The 21,505-nt window shown below is 33.6% G+C and overlaps 2 protein-coding genes across 5 annotated transcripts; one reads left to right on the forward strand and one right to left on the reverse strand.

Annotated features, from left to right (window-relative positions):
• Positions 1-1,061: 1,061 nt before the first annotated feature.
• Positions 1,062-17,621, reverse strand: LOC126856521 (beta-arrestin-1). Of its 3 annotated transcripts, none has more exons than XM_050605091.1 (8): positions 17,367-17,621; positions 8,930-9,143; positions 8,389-8,764; positions 7,830-8,123; positions 5,464-5,607; positions 3,697-3,783; positions 3,440-3,586; positions 1,062-3,051 (listed from the first exon to the last, which is right to left on the reverse strand). In XM_050605091.1, the coding sequence occupies exons 2-8, from the start codon at positions 9,060-9,062 to the stop codon at positions 2,976-2,978; spliced, it is 1,257 nt and encodes a 418-aa protein (XP_050461048.1). In that variant the 5' UTR covers positions 9,063-9,143; positions 17,367-17,621; the 3' UTR covers positions 1,062-2,975. The 3 variants fall into 3 exon arrangements, with proteins under 3 accessions (XP_050461048.1, XP_050461046.1, XP_050461047.1); XM_050605089.1 differs by lacking the exon at positions 17,367-17,621 and adding an exon at positions 9,292-9,780; XM_050605090.1 differs by lacking the exons at positions 5,464-5,607; positions 17,367-17,621 and adding exons at positions 7,171-7,308; positions 9,292-9,777.
• A 1,203-nt stretch (positions 17,622-18,824) lies between these two features.
• Positions 18,825-21,399, forward strand: LOC126856524 (protein FAM8A1). Of its 2 annotated transcripts, none has more exons than XM_050605097.1 (6): positions 18,825-18,991; positions 19,266-19,470; positions 19,876-20,025; positions 20,120-20,240; positions 20,503-20,626; positions 20,783-21,399. In XM_050605097.1, exons 2-6 carry the CDS (start codon positions 19,284-19,286, stop codon positions 21,119-21,121), a joined length of 921 nt encoding a protein of 306 aa, XP_050461054.1. In that variant the 5' UTR covers positions 18,825-18,991; positions 19,266-19,283; the 3' UTR covers positions 21,122-21,399. The 2 variants fall into 2 exon arrangements, with proteins under 2 accessions (XP_050461054.1, XP_050461053.1); XM_050605096.1 differs by lacking the exon at positions 18,825-18,991 and adding an exon at positions 19,021-19,186.
• Positions 21,400-21,505: the final 106 nt, after the last annotated feature.

The following is a 21,505-nucleotide window of genomic DNA, read 5'->3' on the forward strand; positions in this document are numbered from 1 at the left end:
CGTTCGGCATTTGCCGCACAATTGCAAATTGTTCGTCCCTTAATTAAATATCTAGCTTTCGTTGAACATGCACGTTCTTGTTTTTATTCGATAACGAGGTAAAAGAATGAATGGATTCTTCCCGAGAAATCCACTAATAGGATATTTAATAATAGAATAATTAAATGAACGGATAGGATAATATTAATAATATTTAATTTAAATCAATGAAAAATATCGATCTAAAAATATATATATATATATATATATATATATATATATATATATATATATATATATATATATATATATTCATTGTTTCAATAATATAAAATGAATTTTTTTAAAGATGAAATTATTTCTTGATAACTCTCCTACATGTATGTTGAACTATATATATTTTAAAAATCTATAATTCCTCCTGCATTAATAATAAATAAATTTGATACAAAGAAGCCGTACTTAATTGAAAAATTAATTATGTAATTTATACTTTCTCGATCGGCTATTGATGCTTTCTATGAGAAATACTTCTGTTTAAGAAAAAAAAAAAAAAAAACGGAAATATTGGCTTTGGTATGAGAAAATACGGCTGGATTTTCGTCGTGCGTTTCTTAAACGCGCAACGAAGAGACGCGGACCACACGTTCAGCTATCTCATCTAAATACACGGTTTATAAATGCTAAAGTGATAAAAAATACTATCTTGCTTTTTTTGCTTTCCGTATATATACATACATTTACATGTACAATATGCTGTTTCTCCATAGTTTTACAATTTGCGTCATTCTAATTAATGTCACCGTTAATTAATCTTCGTTACCAACGTGAATCGCGTTTATCATTGACTTGACTTTCTTTAAAAATTGAAATTAATAGTTGACGGCAGGTTTCTTGTCGTTTCTAATGAAAATTGTCATTGAATTCTGAGAAATTTAATAATGATTCGAGTTTACACTTTAGAGAAAATGCAACTCTTTTACTTTTTAATTGTTTATAAATTTTGGTCAATAGAAAAACTAATGAAAGCTGTTTGAGATGATAGAATCATATATATATATATATATCGTACATCTTAAAACTTAGGAAAAATAATTTGTTCCAAAAATTCTTACATAAATGATTTGCCGTGACGTTGCTACTTAAATGGCGGAGATTATTCGACGATTTTCGTCGATTTTTGTAGCAAAAATCTTCGCGTTCGAGATTGAATTAGGCAATCGATATTAAACTCTCTGCTAAACAACTTTATTTTATAATACCGGGCGAACCGAGATTACGCGACATTTTCATTGCGCGAAAATTAAATTCTCGAGCAGTCTTGAAGTACGCGTACCATCGTAGGTATTTACGATTGTGTTAAAATGATGTTCGCGCCGCCTTAATTTTATCAATCGGGTGTTTTTTAGAAGTGGGAGCGGGGTGGGGGTGGGGGAGGAGGAAGGGAAAGGAGAACGTGCAACGGATTTTAGTGTTACAAATCTTACAGCGTTACCAAGTACTACAAATTATCCATAAATACATCTATGAATTGACATTTGCGTTTCGAAACGTCATCTTTCCTTCTCTCTTCCGCGCATTTTGTCGCGATCAAATTGTCACATTAAACACTTCTAAATAGGCTCCTTAGAGCATCGATTTCCTACAGATTCGCGGGATAATAATTTCCCAGTCTCGTTGTTGTGAGAATCAAATTTGTATATCGTAGTTTTCTACAAAAATATAAAATAACTTCTTTTTTTTAATCTCCTTTTGCGACCAATTATTTTTATCAACTGTAATTTACTGTAAACTAATTCTTCACTGGAACTAATTCGAGGATTGTTTGTTCTGTTGTTTGCAAACAATATTTGCAACGCGCACTAACTGCATGCATTTATTGTTTGCACCGATAATCGATTCGAGATTTCGACAAAGTTTTTCTTCTCGCATTTTAACTTAAAGACAGTATACTGGCCGTGTTTAAAAAATCACAATCACTAAAAATGGCTGGCTATAAACTTGAGGCTCTCGCACGTTCTTGAATTTATATCAATCTCATATTTAATTAACTGACAATTTATTGCTAATTAGTCGTGAATTAAGTGATAGCTATCATGTTTATGAAATGGTTATGAAATGAATTAATATGTAATTAATAAATTAACTAATTGAATTAATTTCGATTTGCATTTTTTGCAGAAAAATATCGAATCTCATTTTATATATATATTACGTATTATTTTGCAGCAGCTTTCTTTCATTGTTGAAAGTTTCACAATAAATACATTTCATTATCTAGATTTTTGGATGTTCTTCCTCTCTAAAATCAGTCTTCGGAGACAAAGCGTAAAATGACGACGGTGTTAAATTCGTGATAAATGTCAATCACACAAAACCGCCGCATATCTTTCCCACAAATCAAGACTACCACAATCTAATGATGAACACGCGCCACAAAGAACAACGACTGAATGAATTGTGGCTCAATTATTTTAATAAATATACAAACAACGATACCTTAAAAAAAAAAAAAAACGTTAAGGAAACTCCAATTTTCTGTGCATCTTCGATAATCAGTGAAAATGACGAACGATTATTAAAGAAGAATTTTCTCGACGCTACTTCCGATTTGGGTATTCGTTTAGCTTGTCTGGAAATGTCCGAAAAAAAGCGAGCAGCTCGGAATTCCTCTCTTTTGCAGCATCTTCTTTTTTACCACGTGAGTCCCTTTCGAAAGTTTTTCTTCTTGTTTTTTCCTTTCGCCCGACTTTTCTACGCGATAAATCTTAAAATGTCCCGCGGACACCGTCGTGTGGGGGACATTTTGTACTTGAGGATAGCAGCGATACCGCGATAACAAATTTCAACGTCGTTTAAGTTTGTTGTTGCGGCATCGCTGTTATTGGCATCATTGGCGACATTGTGCAGCTTCCGTCTTGTGTGCGACACGGCGGTGTAAGAGTCACACGATCAAACGCATCGATACGTATCGATGAGGAATCGGCGGAACAAGGTCAAGCTTCCATTTCGCCTTTCAGCCTCAGACGAGCAAAGTCCTCGAAAATTATATCGTCATCGCCGTCCGCCTCCCTGCAGAAAAATTCAAAGAAAATTCAAGAATTATGATTTATAAATATTTGACTTTCTCATAGAAATGCAAGAATATTATTAAAAAAAAAGAAAAAAAGAATTTAGAAAAGAAAGATTCAGATCTATTTTAATGCATACAGCGAGTTACTTGAATATATAAAATATCATATCTTTCTTTCTTTTTAATAAAATATTTACTAGATGTAATATTTTATTTATATATTTTTATTAAATATAACACAATATTATGTCTATTACACAAATATATGTATAAATGATGATATTATTAACAAATATAATTTATTAATCACGTTTTATTAGAATTTATCGATAGTGAAAAATATGATTTAAAAATTATATTTAAATGTAAATTCTTTAGATTACTTACGTATCCAGTTGTATCAAATTTGTGTCGAGCGGAACCTCTCCGCTATCAGTTTTGTGCGTAGGGCTTGGTCGAGCTGTGGACGGCATTGGTTCCTCCTCTTCCGGTTTCGGATGCATCAAAATAAAGGGCAGTTCCGCGACTAACTCCCTAAATAGAGTAATAAAAGAAATCAAATTAAAATTTGAAATGCAATATATTAAATCCGTAATTAAAAAACTCTTAAATTTTATATCCTGACACATTTAAATGAGACTTACCCTCCAAGAGCACCAAGGCAAAGTTTGACTTTGACTTTGTACTGGACAATTATGCCAAGGTTTTCACGTTGCGACGGATCAACAACGCTGCAAATTAGATTTGTCATTAATAACATTATTATCATTAATCGACATTAATATCACATAAAAGCTCACGCGTGATTAGTTGTGTTACAGCATCATGCAAAGACGAAAAGAAATAAACGGAAAGAAAATTGCAGATCAGATTTGTTTGTTAAATAAGCGAGCAGAGCTTTTAATTTTAAATACATAAAACATTTATGTAAAGCGGTAATCACGTACATATTTTGTAATCAAGCCAATAATAAAACTATAGTTTCACAGCGGCAAAGAACAAGTTGAAATTTTTTCATGCAATTTTATGTAAACACAATGCGGTGGCGATGCCATATTTTTCAACAATAATAAGCACAAGCAAGAGGAAGATGGGATTTTGGTTTAAATATTTGTCCTAGGTATTCTAAATCTCTTAGATCCTAGTTTTTTAATCTTTTTAATACCGCTGAAACATAAATATATTTTAAGAAATATTTAAAGAGATTTATTAGGTAGAAAAAAAATAATGAATAAAGGTTTAATTTTTTGCTAGTTATCAAAATTTTTATGTCCGATGTTAGTCATTGAGTTTAGTTGAGTTCAATAATATCAAAAAAAAAAAAATATATATTTAATTTTTGTTGAGAGGTATATATATATAAGAAAATATAATAAGATTTAATTTTTAAAAGTTTCTGATATTAAAACTATAATTTGATTTTAAGCTTGAATCCTTATCAACGAAAGACCAATGCTAAATTTTGATAAATTGGCATCGAAAGAGTAAAAGTCACTTGGATCTTAAGATCTATGGATTTCATTGATTAATTCTGAGGCTTCTAAAATTGTGAAAATTCTTCAATTTCTAAATTCTAGTTCAAAATATCGAGATCTAAGGAATTTAAGACGTGCTCACGTGAAGACTATTTCCAATAAAGCTGAGTGATACGAATTTCGCAAAACAAAATGACACGTCGACAATGCCGGTTGTTCGTCAGTCGATGAATTGATCGAAAAATCAAAGAAAAATCGAAGAAATAATCGTTAAGAAAAGCTTTCGTTGCATAGACAGCCAACATGTATCTTCCGTCCATTGCGTATGAAAAGCGTTGCGGACGAGAAAAATTCCCAAAGGCGTGTTCAGCTGCGCGTTGCGTGCGAGAAACGTGTGTTTATATGTGTGTTATATGTAACAGACACCGCCCGCATTCTTGTCCCACATTTAGCGCTAAAAGCTGTATTTGTCCTCGTCCACTTTTCCAAGAACGGTGTTGATTACTTTTTCTTTTCTTACATTTTTTTTTTATTTAAATATCTTATTATTTACGTGTCTAACTTTCAGAAAATTTAATTATCAATTAAAGAGAAAGTAATATTATATCCCATAATTATTACTTTTTTGTATTTATATATTTTATAAAACAAATATTTATATTTTTTGTATAAATTCAAATACGCATATTACAAAGAAAATCTTTACAACTTTTTTTTTGTGCTTTTTTTTATGCCATTGCTGTGAATCATTGAAATTCTTTGAAAATATTATAATATAATTAATGCCTTAAAATAGCAAAATTTTTAATAAATTTTATGGAAATTTTTTTCCCTCTCTCTCGAGCGCTAAATGTGTGATTAATAACACAATGCGGTGTATCGATGTAATCTAAACATGTCTGCGTGTATCTGCAGTTTTAGGCATCGCATCCTTACAGGGTGCTCGACGCCAAATTGGTATCCTCGTGTTTGAGCTGGCCGTCGAGGGCGAGCCCCCATTTATCTTTGTTGTTGGCCAGGAGGGGTGTTAAAGTGAACACCTTGCTGAGCGTGAAACCCGGGCCCACTGGGCATCCCTCTCTGACATTTGAACACACAACCAGCATGAGTGTCAGTGCGCGTCACGTGCGGATCGAAATTGCGAAATTAATATCGCGTTAGCGTAAAGATCGTCGACAAAATATTTAATTCTATCTAATTTCTTATTAATATCTAGCTTAATAATAAGTTATATTTATTTTTCATAATATATATAAATACATTTATAGGTATGTTTTCTAAAAGTAAATTTAAATATCATCTATATTAAAAAATTTATAGAAATTGTCTAATATTAATTCTAATTGATATCTAGAATGGTAATCATAATTTTATGATTTCCTGCCTTTGGGCCAAAAAAAGTCACAAGATTTTGTGCGGAATTTACGCCTAATCAAAATGAAACAGTAAATAAATAAATAAACGAAATTAAAATTATTTTAATCTTGTAATACATACGCGCGATAGAACGATGTGTCAGTTTGTGCATTACACTGCGATACAAATTACAATTACGAGAGACGAGAATAGAGCAAGGACTTGACAATCTTCAGTGTCTAAGGAATATATATAGAGTGTGAAACACTTATGTGTACTAATAGAAGAGAAATTTATTTTAAGAAATTATAAAAAATGTCAAGAAAATATTTTTTCTAATATAGAAAAGAAGTTAAAATAAAAATATATATATCTTAAAATAAAAGAAAGAGGGACGAGGACGGAGATAGAGAATAAAAGTGCATGTGTGAGGAGAGGGAGTTTTGCTAAGGAAATGAAACCACCACCGATCGAGATCTATACGTGATTACAGGCCACCACGTTAAAAATCCCCAGCACAAAGTCACTAAGAATACTGCCATTCCATTTTTCATTTATTTTGCATTAATAAGAAAAAGAAAAAATAAAAGATAGCAAGAAAGAGAGGCTGAAAATGGTCTTGTCTTTTTAATTTTACTTCTTATCATTCTTAATATCTCACGCTAAAAACAGGATTAAACAAAGTGACTGACTTTTCGAATAAAGAGAATGCGATTAAATAAATAACTGCTATTTCTCTTTTTGTTTTTGATTTTATTTATTCTTCCAAATATTCTAATGAAATTTATAGAATTTATTTGAGATATAAACAAATAATTTACGTGTCTAAAGCTATATTTTATTATACTTTTATTAGTTTATAAAATATAATAACTTTTTTTATAAAATTTAAAATATTTATCAAGAATTAATTTAATTCTTAACTTTAATTTAACTTTCAATTCAACTTTTTACTGTCATTCTCGAACGTCATTAAAGAATTAGTATTTTATAAATTTCTGTCTTTTCTAATAAACTTTACAAAGCTATTTTAAAAAGATTTGCTAGAGCACGTGGTCGCTACGTCTCATTTTTATGGAACTCGAGCACGACGAATTCCTATAAAGTCCGTACGTTCGTCATGAGATATCGTCGTGATTATAGTCGCATTACAGAGAAACGACGCGAGCTTGCATTTGGCCGCTTTCCAGCCTCCCCGTTATCTTTATTTTTCTCCCCCTTAGTATCCGGCAGAAAAAAGGTGAAAGAGTAATGAGGGAAACAGCGAGCTCTTAATCTCGCACTCACATTGTACTAGACGCGAGATTGGTGTCCTCGTGTTTAAGTTGACCGTCTAGAGCTAGGCCTCGCTTGTCTTTGTTCTCGGCAAGCGTTGGCCTTAGAGAAAACACCTTGCTCAGAGTGAATCCTGGCGAAACCCCTATACTGCCAGTGCAATAATCTTATTTTCCTGCTCGTTAAAATCCTGCTTCTTTTTTCGCATGTTATCGCGCACGTCACGCAATGTATAAATCGCTAAAATTTTATCGCAGCTCGAGTTGATTGCTCGAGAAATGAGGTCTTTTAGCGTCTCTAAATCGGCGACGTTTTGACGTAATCGTAAATAATCAACGTTAAATTAATTGCCTGAATCATTAATGGTCTGAGAAATTAATCGCTTAATAAATAAAAAAATTTCGACCTACTACAACTATTTTTATCGTAATTGAAAAAGCGATTTCCTAAAATAAAACAACTTCCGCAAAAGTATCTGTCTGTTTTATAAATTAATTTTTATTTAAAAATACGAAAGAAATTTATCTGTGTCTTTAGAAAAATTTCATTTAATTCCTAGAAATAATAAAGAATTTAAAATAAATTTAATTTCTTTAATTTCTCTCGCCAAAGTACTATATCGTAGTCTCTCAGTAAGGGATGGGAAAAATAATCAACTGGAGAATACTCACTCGCTCTCGGCCTCGGCGACGGTGCACTTATATTGCGCCGTGGAGAACAGGCAGATGTCCGCAAATTGCCTAACCGACACTTTTATCTTTTTCACAGTCCGGTTGCTATTGTTCGCTATGTGCACGTTCACAGCTATGTTCTCGCCGTGATGATAAAGCTCCTTGTCGAGGGAGGCCTCCAGGTGCAATTTGTTCGGGGACATCATAAACTCTTTGCTCACCTCCACCGAAGGCTGCTCGCCCTGTTTCGATGGCGCATACATGATCTTCCTGATCGCCAGCCTCACGCAGCTCCTGCAAGTTAAATCAATTAATTGATGAAAGCAGTAATTAAATTAATTGTCGCTTTAATTATTAATCGTCATAAACGAAAGTATTTCTTATGTAATATAAAAAAATATCCCGAATCAAGAATGTGTATAAAATATATTTTATTTTAAATAAAGATTGCTTTTATTTCATTTTCAAAAAAAAAAAAAAAAAAAAATTTATTAAAAAATTTTAAATAACAATTTCTTTAACTTTAAACAAGAAGATTTTTTTTAAAATTAATTCGTACCTTTTATGCGGTTTGTCATCTTGCGTCTCACCTACGAATGCTTTCAACTCATAGTCGACACCGCAGGGTTTGCCGGTGTCGCCCGGGGCCGGTTGTAGGGTGACCGAGGCTGGGCAGTGAGGCGGTAATTCGAAGTAAAAGGGATACGCATTGCTGCCCAATTTCTTTATCAACCTCTCCTGCAATCGCGTCAGCTCTCTGGGGGGCTGAGATCCTTGTACCACCGGATAGATCTGTTCGGCCGCGAGATAGAGATCCTTGCGAAAGGTCAATCCGAGGACATCGAGATCCTCCCTGCCGTACTTGAAGGCCGCGAGGACGTGACCGAACACCTTTCGCTCTTTTATGTAGTCGGGATCGATCAGGACGACTCCATCTATAATCGTGAAAATCGTCTCTCTTATCGCGAGATTCGAAGAAAAAGATGCCACGCAATTACACATATGCAATAGTTATTTTAAGAAAATATATACATCCCGAGTGTATACGTCATTTCTGCGTGAGAGGATGCGCGCGTAAATTGTTTATGATGGATACTTGCCGATTGGATCAACATGCGTAATGTGATCGACGAAGTCCCTCTTGCCGAGATAGACCGTGATCTTGCCATTGAGGCTGGATTTTTTGAAGACACGAGTGGCCTGTCGTTTGTTGACACTATCTATAGTGTCCATCGCGTTGCTTTTCGGGCTAACGCTGGCTCCTAACTCATTTGAGTCCTCAGTATCCGAGAAGTCCGACTCCGAGCTCTCCCACTGCGAGATTAAATGGCGATAAGGCCATTTGTTAATAATTATATATAGAATCATATTTACAAATTATATCGTACTATAGAATCATAGAATATATCTTTTTTCCTTTTTTGATAGTCTTTACTATTAAAATATTCTTTTCTATATTTACCTCTATTATATTCTCTCCTAATCCTTTCATTTTGATGCAAATATTTGCATTTATTTTAATCAATTAATTTAATAAAAAAGACCATGTGTCATTAATATTTATGTGTCATTAATATTTATGAATACTACTAAAATCTAAATCTATCGCCGAATTATTTGGTTTAATATCTCTCATATTATTTTTATAACACGCAAAACTTTCTCTTCGCTCTTTCTGTCAGATATTTGTCCCCAAAAATTCTGCAAATAATTGATTTTGTAAAAAAACAATGACATGATCTGTTATCTCTTTTTAAAAAATTTTCCCTCGTATTTGCGTCGTTGCATTTCAGGAAATGTTGCTTCTTTATGTAGGTATTTACAATTTCTTTAGATTATTTTTATTATTTTTTTTTTCACTGTCACAGTAATAAATCGTTTGCACTAGATCTTTTTTTCAGAATTATATTCAAAATGCGATCGCGGTGAAAGATGTCGGAACGCTTCGGGGCAACGCCGAGCTTGCACTAAACTACTCCGGCAAATGGATGTCAATTTCAATCGGCGCTCAAATAATACTTAATACGATAATGCCGGCATAATAATTCGTACTCGCGGGGTTTTACACGCCGCGTGCCGCCATCGGTTACAGATGCCCGAATGACGAATGTAACGCGAGATATAATACGAGACGAGATGGATTCTATATCGTGTGTCGTGCAAATCTCGATTGGTACGTTCAAATTTTTATAGAATCTAATTAAAATTTGAACAGGAATTTTCTTCTTCTCGTTATATTATTGCGGATTTTAATTTTTCAGATAACAAAGTTAAGCTAACACAGTTCCTTTTCTCATTATAGCAAAATTTACTTTGAATTAATCAAAACATAAAATTGTGTAACCAATTTCTGTATTCACCCGTACTTAACAGTCTCTCCATTAAATCGCTGATTAAATTACACTTGAACAAAAATCGATACTAACTTTGTTAAGGAAAAAATGATCAATTTCAAAAGAAAAATATCCCTGCTATTTCAATCAATCTAGCTATTACCATTGCGCCATTTAATTTATTTTTCTCTTATAGAAAAAAAATATCTTGCTATTTAACTTATTATTTATTCTTAGAAGAAAATATCGTTTTATTTAATATATTATTTTTCTCAGAAAATTATTCTGCTGTTTAAGTTTTTTTATTTCTACTTTTTTAAAGGTTGTCTAATATATATATTTTGTTATGTTTTTTATATATTTTGAATGCTCAAGTATTTTAACACTGTTTTTTTTTATGTACACCATATATAATCAAAAGCATGCAAGAATGAATATAAAATTGTACTGTATGTCTACTGTCGATGTAACGGGTCAGCGCAAAGGAACAGGGAACTTGCGTACGCATTTGACGTCACTGTGCCAAATGTTATCGCAGAGCATCGAAATACACACTTCATTATCAATTTGTGCACCATAATCAGCAGGGACTCTCGAGTATCTTCCGCATCGCAAAGATAAAGCGAAACTAGACTCAGCACACAAATTTCATTTTCTTTAATAAAAATTTATTTGCTCCACGTATGTATTGCCTTTGAATCATATTAATTATGATCAAAAATTCATGCTAGAGATATTTATAGTAATAAAAATAAACTTTCCGTAATATATTTTGTACATGATATGTGTCTCGATATAATTTCAATGCTGAAAATAAAAGAAATTACGATGTTAATCTCATTTTGGAGAATCTTCGTTCATTAGCTATTTACAATTCTTGACCGACGATAGTCCTATAATTTGAATAATTCACGGCAAACTTTTTTTTTTTGCATACTCAATGGACGGAAGTTGGTCTTACGATTCATTTGACGTCACTCACATGTGTTATCTGCATGCCCTGGAATAAATGTTCGGCATCGCTGACTCGAACAGGCGCTCGTTATCGCAATCCCCCATAAATCAAACAAACGTAAAGAAAAAAGAAACAATTACGCCCAAAAACGTAAATTAAAAAATCGATAAATTTTATTTATTATAATAAAATTAAATAATAAAATTAAGATATAATAAAATTAAGAGTTAGTTAATTAATAAAAAGAGAAAGCGACGTGTCAAATTAATATTGACATAAATATTAATAAATATATTTGCATGTGCAAGGTATTTTATTAATATTTATTTAATAGATTATCTCTTTCTCAATTTGTAAAATTATTGGAGATAAATCTAAATCCTGATGAAGAGTAAATTAATCAATTCGCAATTATCCATTTTAATTATGCTTTTCTACGTTTACTTGAATATTAAGACGATTAACGATGATTGAGAAAAGAGTGGATATTAATTATGATTCGGTGTACATTACATTACATATTTTACGCTTCAATTATTGCTTTCATTTTCTCCTTCGGGAGTTTCTATAATGAGAACTGTCAATTTCAAAGTATAGTCCAATTATTCCGCTATCTCGCTAGATAATCCGCTATTGTTTAACGAGCTTTTATTATACGAATTCGAGACATGATTGTGCTTTTGATGGCGAATAAACGACGTAGAAACGAACAGAGTAATGGCATTGCATTCTAAGTCGCCCGCAGTTTATAGCGCTCTTATAACTTATTGCCGTGATTCTATAACCGGCGCAAAACTACCGGGAATCGTACTACTCAATCGCCGTTGACGTCATTATTCTGTATACAGGGTGCCCCTGATTGATGTTTAGCTTCTCTGATTGAGAAAACTAGATTATTCAAAAGCTGCTCTTGCATTCCATTTCATTTCATTATTCAGGATTGCGTCGAGGATTCTCGCTCCATATAATGAGATTCTTGAACTAGAAGAGTCGATTGTTCTTTAAGCGGATTTGATTGGTCGCCAATTTCGGATTTTTTTTTAGCAAATAATAATAAATATATATATTTTTCTTTTAATTAAAAAAACAAGAGAAATAGTTGGAAGCTGATAAAGTAGGTGCTTAAGGCTTAAATGTTATAGTAGAGAAAAAATTCATTTTGACGCTTTGCAAAAATGTTTGCAGTCGAGAAAGATTTCGAGTAGCAATTTTTCGAACGTTGTATTTGGTTACAAACACGTCAAAGGAAAGTTTGGTTTTCGTATTTCAAAACCATCGGCAGGTCGATCTTGCCGGAAATAACTTATTTACGCGAAGCACATATACACACACGAGTTACTCAACAAGAGACAGAGAGAAAGAGAGAAAGAATATATAGAGTGTTCCCCAAGACCTTGTCTGTCAATAACGAGCAATTTTTTTTTTTTTAATACACATTATGATTTTGAATCATATATTTTAACACATTTCCAATTTAATTTTAATAAACTGAAAGAGCACATTGTAATACGCTATATTACGAAACTTCCTTTCTTCTAATAAAATTATCGCATAACGTAGTAAAAATTTCTACGGGACGATAATCTCATACATTATCGGATTAAGTAAACTTCTCCTTATTAGAATTTTAATCGATATTCACGACGCTTTTCATTCATGATTTTAATCTCAAAGAATTGATGAAGTAATGTTCTCTTTTTTTTTTTACTACGCTCTTATTAGCGTCGTTCAATCTTTCTTCGCGGATATAACCAGGGGATAATATCACGATCGGTGGGAAATTGAGCAGGAAATTTTCACACGCACGCGCGATAAGCGAGCCGCCGTCGTGTGTGTTGCAGGATTTATATTAGTCATTATCTAGCGTATTGCGCGACGGGCCATGTTGCGATGTTTTGCGTCGCACGAGTCTCCCTGATGGAATGGTCCATATATGATAAATGATAAATGATAAATCACACCGAGGTAACGTGTATCGCGTTACCTTGTGGTTTGTGTCATCTCAAAAAGATCGCAGAGCGATAAATTATCAAGCCTTTTCTTCAACATGTTATTTTGCAGCACGAAAAGACATCTAAAAAAGATTAGCTCCTACTTTCGTCAATTTAAATATAAAATATCTTGTTTTTAGGAGATCCAGCTCCTTTATTGCAACTGAATTATGACATTAAAGATGACAAAACATGTAAATTTTTTCGTCAAGATGATGTGAATCAAAATTTGTTAGGATTCTATAATATTTGGTTGTAAGAATCTCAATAATTAATTTAGAAAAATGTTTGTATTAATAGTGCGATTTCATAAGCAAATATTCGTGTATATATATGTTGTTGTTTTTTTTTTAATATTTAAATGTATACATAAGCGTGTAATTGGCAGCTATATTGAATGTCGCGTCAAGGCCAACAGGTAAGGCATTAAGCTCTTCCTTAGTTTCTGGTTTTGCAACAATTCCATCCTTGACAGAACTTCGTCAGAAATGATATATAAGTGGCAGAATTAAATTTCTACGTATAGTCACTGTATTCTCGCATATCGCACGTTTGATATGTGATTTGATAATTCAATTCAATGATAACCGCGCGCGATAGCCGTTGTGAAGGATATCGTTGATATAAAACGATACTTCATATGATACGCAACGATCCGATAATTAAAGAAGATTTCAGACATCTCCGTTATTGAATAAAATCATCAGAGTCACGGGTTTTAAGGAGATCCGATCTGTTTTGATGGTCTGAATTTTTCATAGTTTGCCTCGAAGAGCAATCACACCGACCGGAACGAGTTAACGAAGTTAGGGTCCGTAATTTCGCGTGATTAAACTATTCCGGATTAAGTTAAGGTCTCTCTCACGACTTCGCAGAATACGAATATCGATCCGAGCGTCGCCTCGTGCACTTCGACCACCCTGTAGTCTCGGGGGACATTTAACGGCGGAAAAAATTATACGACGAGAGTAAATTGTTTCCGAGAAAAAAAATGCGTTTTAATTATTAGATGGAATGAAAAAATTGTACGTGGTTATATATTTATTCGAGAAAAAAAAAAGAATAATAAAAATTGCACTCGAATTAAAAAAATATATGACCACGTATTGTGTTTCGTCTTTATTTACATAATAACCTTAAGAATTATGTAATTTTAATTTTAAATAGACAATTTTTATTGTTTAATTTATGCAGTCGATAAAGAAATGAATGCAAGCGAGCTTTAATTGAAAGCGCGACGAACTGTTGCATTCCATTCATGGCGGAACATAATAAATGTCTTTATTGAATAAGAGATAAAGTCTATAGGCAATTGGCTGGACACGTTTATGCGTTGTACAAGTCGCGCTAATTGCCTTATTTAATCGTCGTGTCTTTGGCAATCTAGCTATCGATCATCGATAACGTCAAGGACGCCGCGATGCTTTGCGATAATGAACGGCAAAAAGAGAAGCGCGATTTATGTTTATATTTGATTACTATGTAACAGAATGTACTTATCGTCACCGCAAACGCCGCGAGAGAGGTCACGGATTTAATTAAAAAAATATAAAATAATGATAGAGATTATAATAAAGAGAGAAAAAAACGTGAGAAATGGATGCACAAATTGTAGAAGCACACATAAAATTGATAAATTGAAATCATGCAAAATGATGATAAATTCTAGGAATATAAAACGATATCTGTTTCTCTGTAAAAGATGTATAGAAGAAGAAAAAGATATTATATGCTTTATTTATATCGATGGCATCAATGAGAGAGATCTAAAGTCTTGTAAAATAGTTTATTATCTAATAAATAATAATTTAATAAATAAATAATGACCTAATATATATAATAATAATGCAGTATCGCATGTCGTGATATTGAAAATTATGTAATTTTTATAATATTAAATATGCTTCTTTAGAATGTACTTTTGTTTTTTCCTTTTTATATTTAATTGAACATGGCACTGATTTTAATGATGCATTAATCTTAATCAATTATCCGATATCGTCATTTATTTTCTTATCGAGAGAAGAGAGAGAGAAAGGAACACAAATGTTTATATGATCCGAGGATACAAAGCAAAGGATTAAATTCTCTAAAGTGCATCCGTTGTAGCAATTTTCTTGGCAATTTTCCCTCCGAGAGAAAGAGGGAGGCTTATCACATCGATATCTATCAACGTCAGCGTCCACTTTTTTTTACAAGCGTCCACCGATTTCGAATCAACGGCAAACCGTGTCGATCAACAGTGGAGGAGAGAATACGCGTCGATGCATCTCCGGTGCATTTTCCATCGGGGGTGCAATTAACGTCACGTGGAAAAGCGGGCGGTATATATCGATCGATAGACGAGGCGACCTGTTCGGTTCGATTTTCGATACGCGGGTCAGAAACCATGCGATTGTGGATGCAACATTGATGATGTCTCGAACGAGATAGCTGGTTAAACATACACATCTCTCGACGTCCCCCGTGCCACCTCATCCCCTGCATCACCCCCTGTCCCGTTATCACGCAACTCGTGCAAGAGAGCAACCACTCGCATCGATAACGATAATCGCGCTCGTGTCGACGGCTTTTATAAATGAGCATTTTCGGGTGAATGCACGCCGTAAATTCATGCATCGTATAAACAAAGTCTGCTGGAATACTACTCGAGAAAATTACGACGATATTATATTGTATTAATATAATAAAATTTTTGATAATATTAATAATGAGCAAATTTCTTTACGTATCCAACAAATATTATTATAAATATTAAATATTTGTTATATATTAACAAATATTATTATATATCATTCCGTTTGACAAAATATTGTAAAAGTGTTGAAATAAAATAAACGAATTAATGTTAATGGTGTAAATAAATAAGAAAAAAAAGAGAGAGATTTTCCAAATAAAATGAATAAATTTGCGCGAGATGTGCCTTGTAATTGCATTAGTTGGGATTTTTCTTTTGAAATTCGTTATCTAACGTAAACTATTACATAAAAGATACGTAAATTGTTATTGTTAACGAAGATAATTATCATTACGTAATTTACAAGCGGAGATAAAAGTGAAAAGCAGAAGAGGATCTGGCAAGCGTGAAGAAGTCTTCGATAATAACAATAATTAATGAGAATTATCGGAATGTGCTATTATGCAATGGCAGAGATGAAATTCTTCTCTTAATCGAATAATCCGTCACGCGTATTCGAGAAGTGACAAGTAAAATAAAATGTCACAGTTTCGGGAAACGATTCTTATACGTATAATTTCATTTCGTTAAATTTACATACGCGACACGTATCTATTTGATATTCACCGAGATGAAATCCCGAGGGAACAGCCCTCAGATTGGCAAGATTCACTCGGGAAAGTCCACGAGGTTTCTCTCATCCCGGTTCGTCCTGCACCGGATGTGCGATACGCGGTTTAATGCTACGGTAAAGCAACGGTCCGGACATTCCCGCAATAAAGACACATCCGGATGGATTATTTCTGCATAAAGCGTATAGCGAATATAGACAGAGGACCGAACAATATGGCATCCTTTATTTTGAAGATTCGCGGCTGGTTCATTTTCCCCTCTCTACATATATGGCTTTATGTGATTACGTATCAATTTGTCTGACAGGCTCTAAATCCTAGAACGCTTTTCTAAAATGTGTAAAAAAGTTTATGCAAACAGAGAGAAAAGATTTGAAATTTACAAATACCTGTCTTCCAAAAATCAGATCTCCTAAACGTTTTATGATTGTAACAAAATTAGAATTAAATTAGATATAATAAATAAATTCAACGCATTTTTTTTAGTTTTCTGAGGGATTATCGCAGATGTATGTGATTAAATAATTTATGGAAAAAGGGAAAGAAACTAGCGTTTCATTAATTCGATAGAACTGTTTACGAGCGCGCATACACTTGGCAGGTCACTTTTGGTTTTTCGGAGTCGCCAGAATTCCCGGAATTCCGGCTGGCTGGCGTTCCGTTGGAATGACTCAAAGAAGGAGCGGGAACGACCCGCCGCTCTTCCTTTCTCGCGCGTGTAGATAACCGCGGCGAGGAATCCTTTTTCGTACAAGAGTGCAATCTCCTTTCGGAGGCTCCGTGTCCCGTCGTGTCCAGGCGTCCGAAACGAAAAGGCGGCCCGCCGAAACGCCAAACGCGAGAGAAAACGAGAAGGTCACGATGACGATAGATTCCCGGTCGATTTTCGGCCGGGAAAAATGGAATTTCTATGCATCCGGCGTGATGCGGATGCGGTGCTCGACCTTACCTAAGGTCCCGCTGTCCTCCGCGGGCCCACACCCTCGGCCTCTCAGACGCTCCTCCTGAGGCTGTCACCGTAGCCGTGGTGCGACGCGTCGCGACGGCGCGACGCTCCCACGCGACGCTCACCCCTGCGACTCGCCCGCGTGCCAACACCACCGTCTTATTTATCGCGAAGGGTTCTCGCGCACAAAGAGGATGCCCGCTCTGGTCCTGCTGTGCCCGCTCATCAGTCGGAAACGCGCACCGTGGTTACTGAATCGAAGCTGCAGGCACGTTGCGCGGAACCAAGAACCAGCGCCTTCTGCGGCCTGTTCTGCGCCCGGTCGGCTCTGGGGAAAAGTTCCTATTTTCCCCTGAATTTCCGATCTAAATCTTAGACACATAGATGGCTCAAATTTATTTATTTTTCAAATGAAGCAAACAGGTGTTTGGATAAAGGGAAAATTAATAAAGAAGAGGGTTGTTTTTTACTTTGTCATCTTCTTGTTTCGGTTCTTCTTTTGAACAAGTTAATTTGAATTTGTCCAGAGTGCTGGATGGATAGAAAATTACTACCTTTACCGTTTGTTTTTTCCATCTGCATAATTCTTTTAAATTTTTTAATTATATTTACAACAAAACAAGCCATTATTTTGAATCAAAGTTTAAATAGAAAAAAATTTTGTAGAGAATGTCACAGAGAGAATGCGTAGATCAAGAATCTCACTTATCAGACATTTATCTGAAGTTTAGGCAAATAATTTAAATTTTATCTCTATGTGAGTATCTTTTAATATTATTAGATTATAATATATATCTTACATCTTATATTTAGTTTTTATTACATTATATTCACTTTTCTTTTTAAATTAAAAATTAATAACTTTTTTATTAAAATGTAACTTTAATTCACGTATCTTATCTTATATGAAGAATATATAAAATAACATTTTAATTTAAAACGCTAGTGATTCTTTAGTGAAATAATGATTTGGACAAAAATGATTCCGGACAAATTTCATGCAGTCATCAATTTCTCTGGTACCTGTCTTTAATACCAGAGGTCAGTTTCAAACAACTTTTTTAACACTTCTTTTTAGACAATTTTTCTTAAAATCAGGCACAAAAATATAAAAAAAAACAAGTGAGGAATTTTTTCAAAAATTTCCAAAAGTACTCTATGTTAAAATATTTTTAAAAACATGTACAGGTTTTCATCAAATCGTAGCTCGTATATTTTACCAGCAGATGATATATGTAATACACGTGGTGATTAAAGATTTTCAATATTATTAAAAAAGTTCTAGGGGAAGTATCAGCTGACTTCGTATAATAAAAAAAATTATTATAAATTTTAATGAATTATTTTTCAAAAATCTCCGATGAAAAATATTTTACCTTTACCGTTCTCACTCTAATAATGCGTTCGGATCAGAAATGCGTCTTGGGCATCAGCCTAAAGTTCTCCTTCCACGACTGATCTGGGGGAAAAGCCGACAGCTGTCGTGACGGAATTTCGTTGGTCTATCTCGACGGCAAAAAACGTCTCGATTATATCCAGTAGCTATTATACACGTCAATGATGGATAGTGTTAGTTGGCGCGTAGTTTACATACGAGCGTAGATGCGTAGTGTTTGATTGTGACAGAGGTAAGGAGAGCCGTGTTTGCCACTACTTTTTTATCAAACAGTGTTGCCGGTGCAATTATTTATCTTCTTTCGACACCTCTTATAATTGTGTTGATTGATTGCGACAAAAAATTAATCGGAGATTTAGTCGATGATTTGCGACAATCGTTATCCATCAATTGTTACATCCTGTTTATGTGCTCCGATATCAGAGAGGCAAAAATTTTGGAGTAATCAGTGACATTGACTGACAGCTCCCACGTCGAGTGACGAACCGATTTGTTTTCTTTTGCAGGCAGAGCGAGAACCCAAAATGGCAGACGACAAAAACGACGACACGCTGGAGCGGGATTCGGAAAGTAAATTGGATCCGGCGGAGGAGAGATCGCGGTATTTTAAAAAATTGGAGAAATGGCTCCAGGAGGCGTACGCTTGGCAAAGTGTTGCAGCGATGTTTCCCTATTACGTGATGTCAGGACACATGGCGAATCCGACACCCGGTATGAATAAAGCGCGTGTCGTTTTCATAAATAATATGTCGAAAATTAAGAATGAATAAGAAGAATATCTTTATTTCGAAGAAATTTAAAAAAAAAGCTTTATCAAATTTTATTTTATTTTATATAATATATAAAAATAAAATATATACATATATATATATATATATATATATATATATATGTACTTAAATAAAAAAAACTTTATTAAATTTGCATTATATAATTTAAAATATTTTATCAAAAAATTATAATAAAAATTTTCAAAACAACATGCATATAAAATAAATACTGAAAAATTTTGAAAAAGATAAAATTGTGTAGTTAAATTTAAAATTTTGTCAAGATAAGTAACTTTATCTTTAAAAATTTTGTTTTTATTTTATGAGAGTAATAATATTTTTTCAGCATCAACAGCCTTTCAACCAAATCAAGTACCAACAGCTTCGAATAGATCAGGAGTGACAATTGGAAACACAGACAGACAGAACGAGGAAGTGAGACAAAGAAGGCCTCAGGAACAAGCAGCAGGTCCTTTCCAACCCCCTGGAGCTGAAGGTTAAAACCTTGAAATCCTGTTTGAAGAATTGTTAGAACACATATCGTTTGGAAAACGTTTATTTTATATTAACCCTAAATTTATTTATTTTAGGTTACGAATATCGCATTCCTCCGATTTGGAAAAGGTTCGCCGCGGAATTTATAGACTCAACGATGCTATTTCTTTTGAAGTTCTCTATCACCTTTATCGCAATCGACGTATTCGATTTTATGTACGTCAAATAACACAAACAGTAATATAAGAAAGTTTATAAATTTCTCTTTTTTGTATGTTGATAAAATTTGTACTAAATATTTCCAAACTATTACGTCTTTCCTTTCATTGCAATAAGTAATCTTTTTTTTTTATATTTTATTCTAATAATTTTTAATATTCAAGAAAATATTTTCTTTTCTTTCTTATATAATACACGATCTTTTTTTCATTTTACAATATATTTCGATCTTTCATAGAAAGCGATTTTATTTTTCTAGAGAAATAGAAGACTTGGATTTGTTGCAAACAAATTTGCGTATCGATTACAAAATGGCTTTGGAAATGACTTATGGAATTCTGATCTTGGAAGTGATTCATCGCGTGATAGTTTGTATCTTTGAGGTAAAAGACTTCTCTGTGGAATCTTGTGAAAAAATAACCGAGCGTATTTTGTAAAAATAATTTATTCCGTAAAAAAATGAAATTTTAAATAAGAAAATTTAATATTAATTTAATCCAATTTTATAAAATTTATTTTTCTAATTGTTATTTTTTCAGGCCTTTTGGCTTCAACACGGTGTGTACGGTTTTATCGGAGGCGCTACTCCTGGCAAGTACATGATGGGCTTGCGGGTGGTTCAGTGCCGAAGTATAACTCCTGTGGAACGTCCAAACGAGCCGGACGTGGTCCTGGTGAGTCCCGGGACCGATCTGGGTTTGCCGTTGGCATTGGGTCGATCGGTGGTAAAAAACTTCGTGTTGGCGTTTCTGTTCCCGATCTGCTTTTCCTTGTTCTTCTTCAGATTTAACAGAACCGGCTACGATCTAATTTGCAATTCCATCGTTGTGGAGGATCCTTATAGAAATTCGAACAACAATCGGATACACCAACAGTAGCCCGTCTGAGAGAGAGGGAAAAGGGATGCTGCATGGAATTCTGTGATGTGTACATATATAACGGCTGTCTGTGCTTCTTGTACTAATGTATGCGTGCGGGATTATGCGTGTGTATATGGCGTGTATATAAGTGTAAAAAATAAAAATTATTATTATTGCGGCGAGAAGCTATTCCAGAAATTTCTTTTGTATTTAGAGAGATGGAATTATTTACATATAATTACTAACATTTTTTATAGAATTCGATCTTTAATTAAATTTTGACAATTTTTATTTCACCTGTGGAGTTAATTAATATGATAAAATAATATATTAGAATAATTTTTACAGCAGATTTTTTTTTATATGTATATCGATGATTTATCTTTATTATTATATCTCTTT

This window comes from Cataglyphis hispanica, chromosome 19 (assembly GCF_021464435.1).
Source record: "Cataglyphis hispanica isolate Lineage 1 chromosome 19, ULB_Chis1_1.0, whole genome shotgun sequence".
In the NCBI taxonomy this organism is placed as follows: Eukaryota; Metazoa; Arthropoda; class Insecta; order Hymenoptera; family Formicidae; genus Cataglyphis; species Cataglyphis hispanica.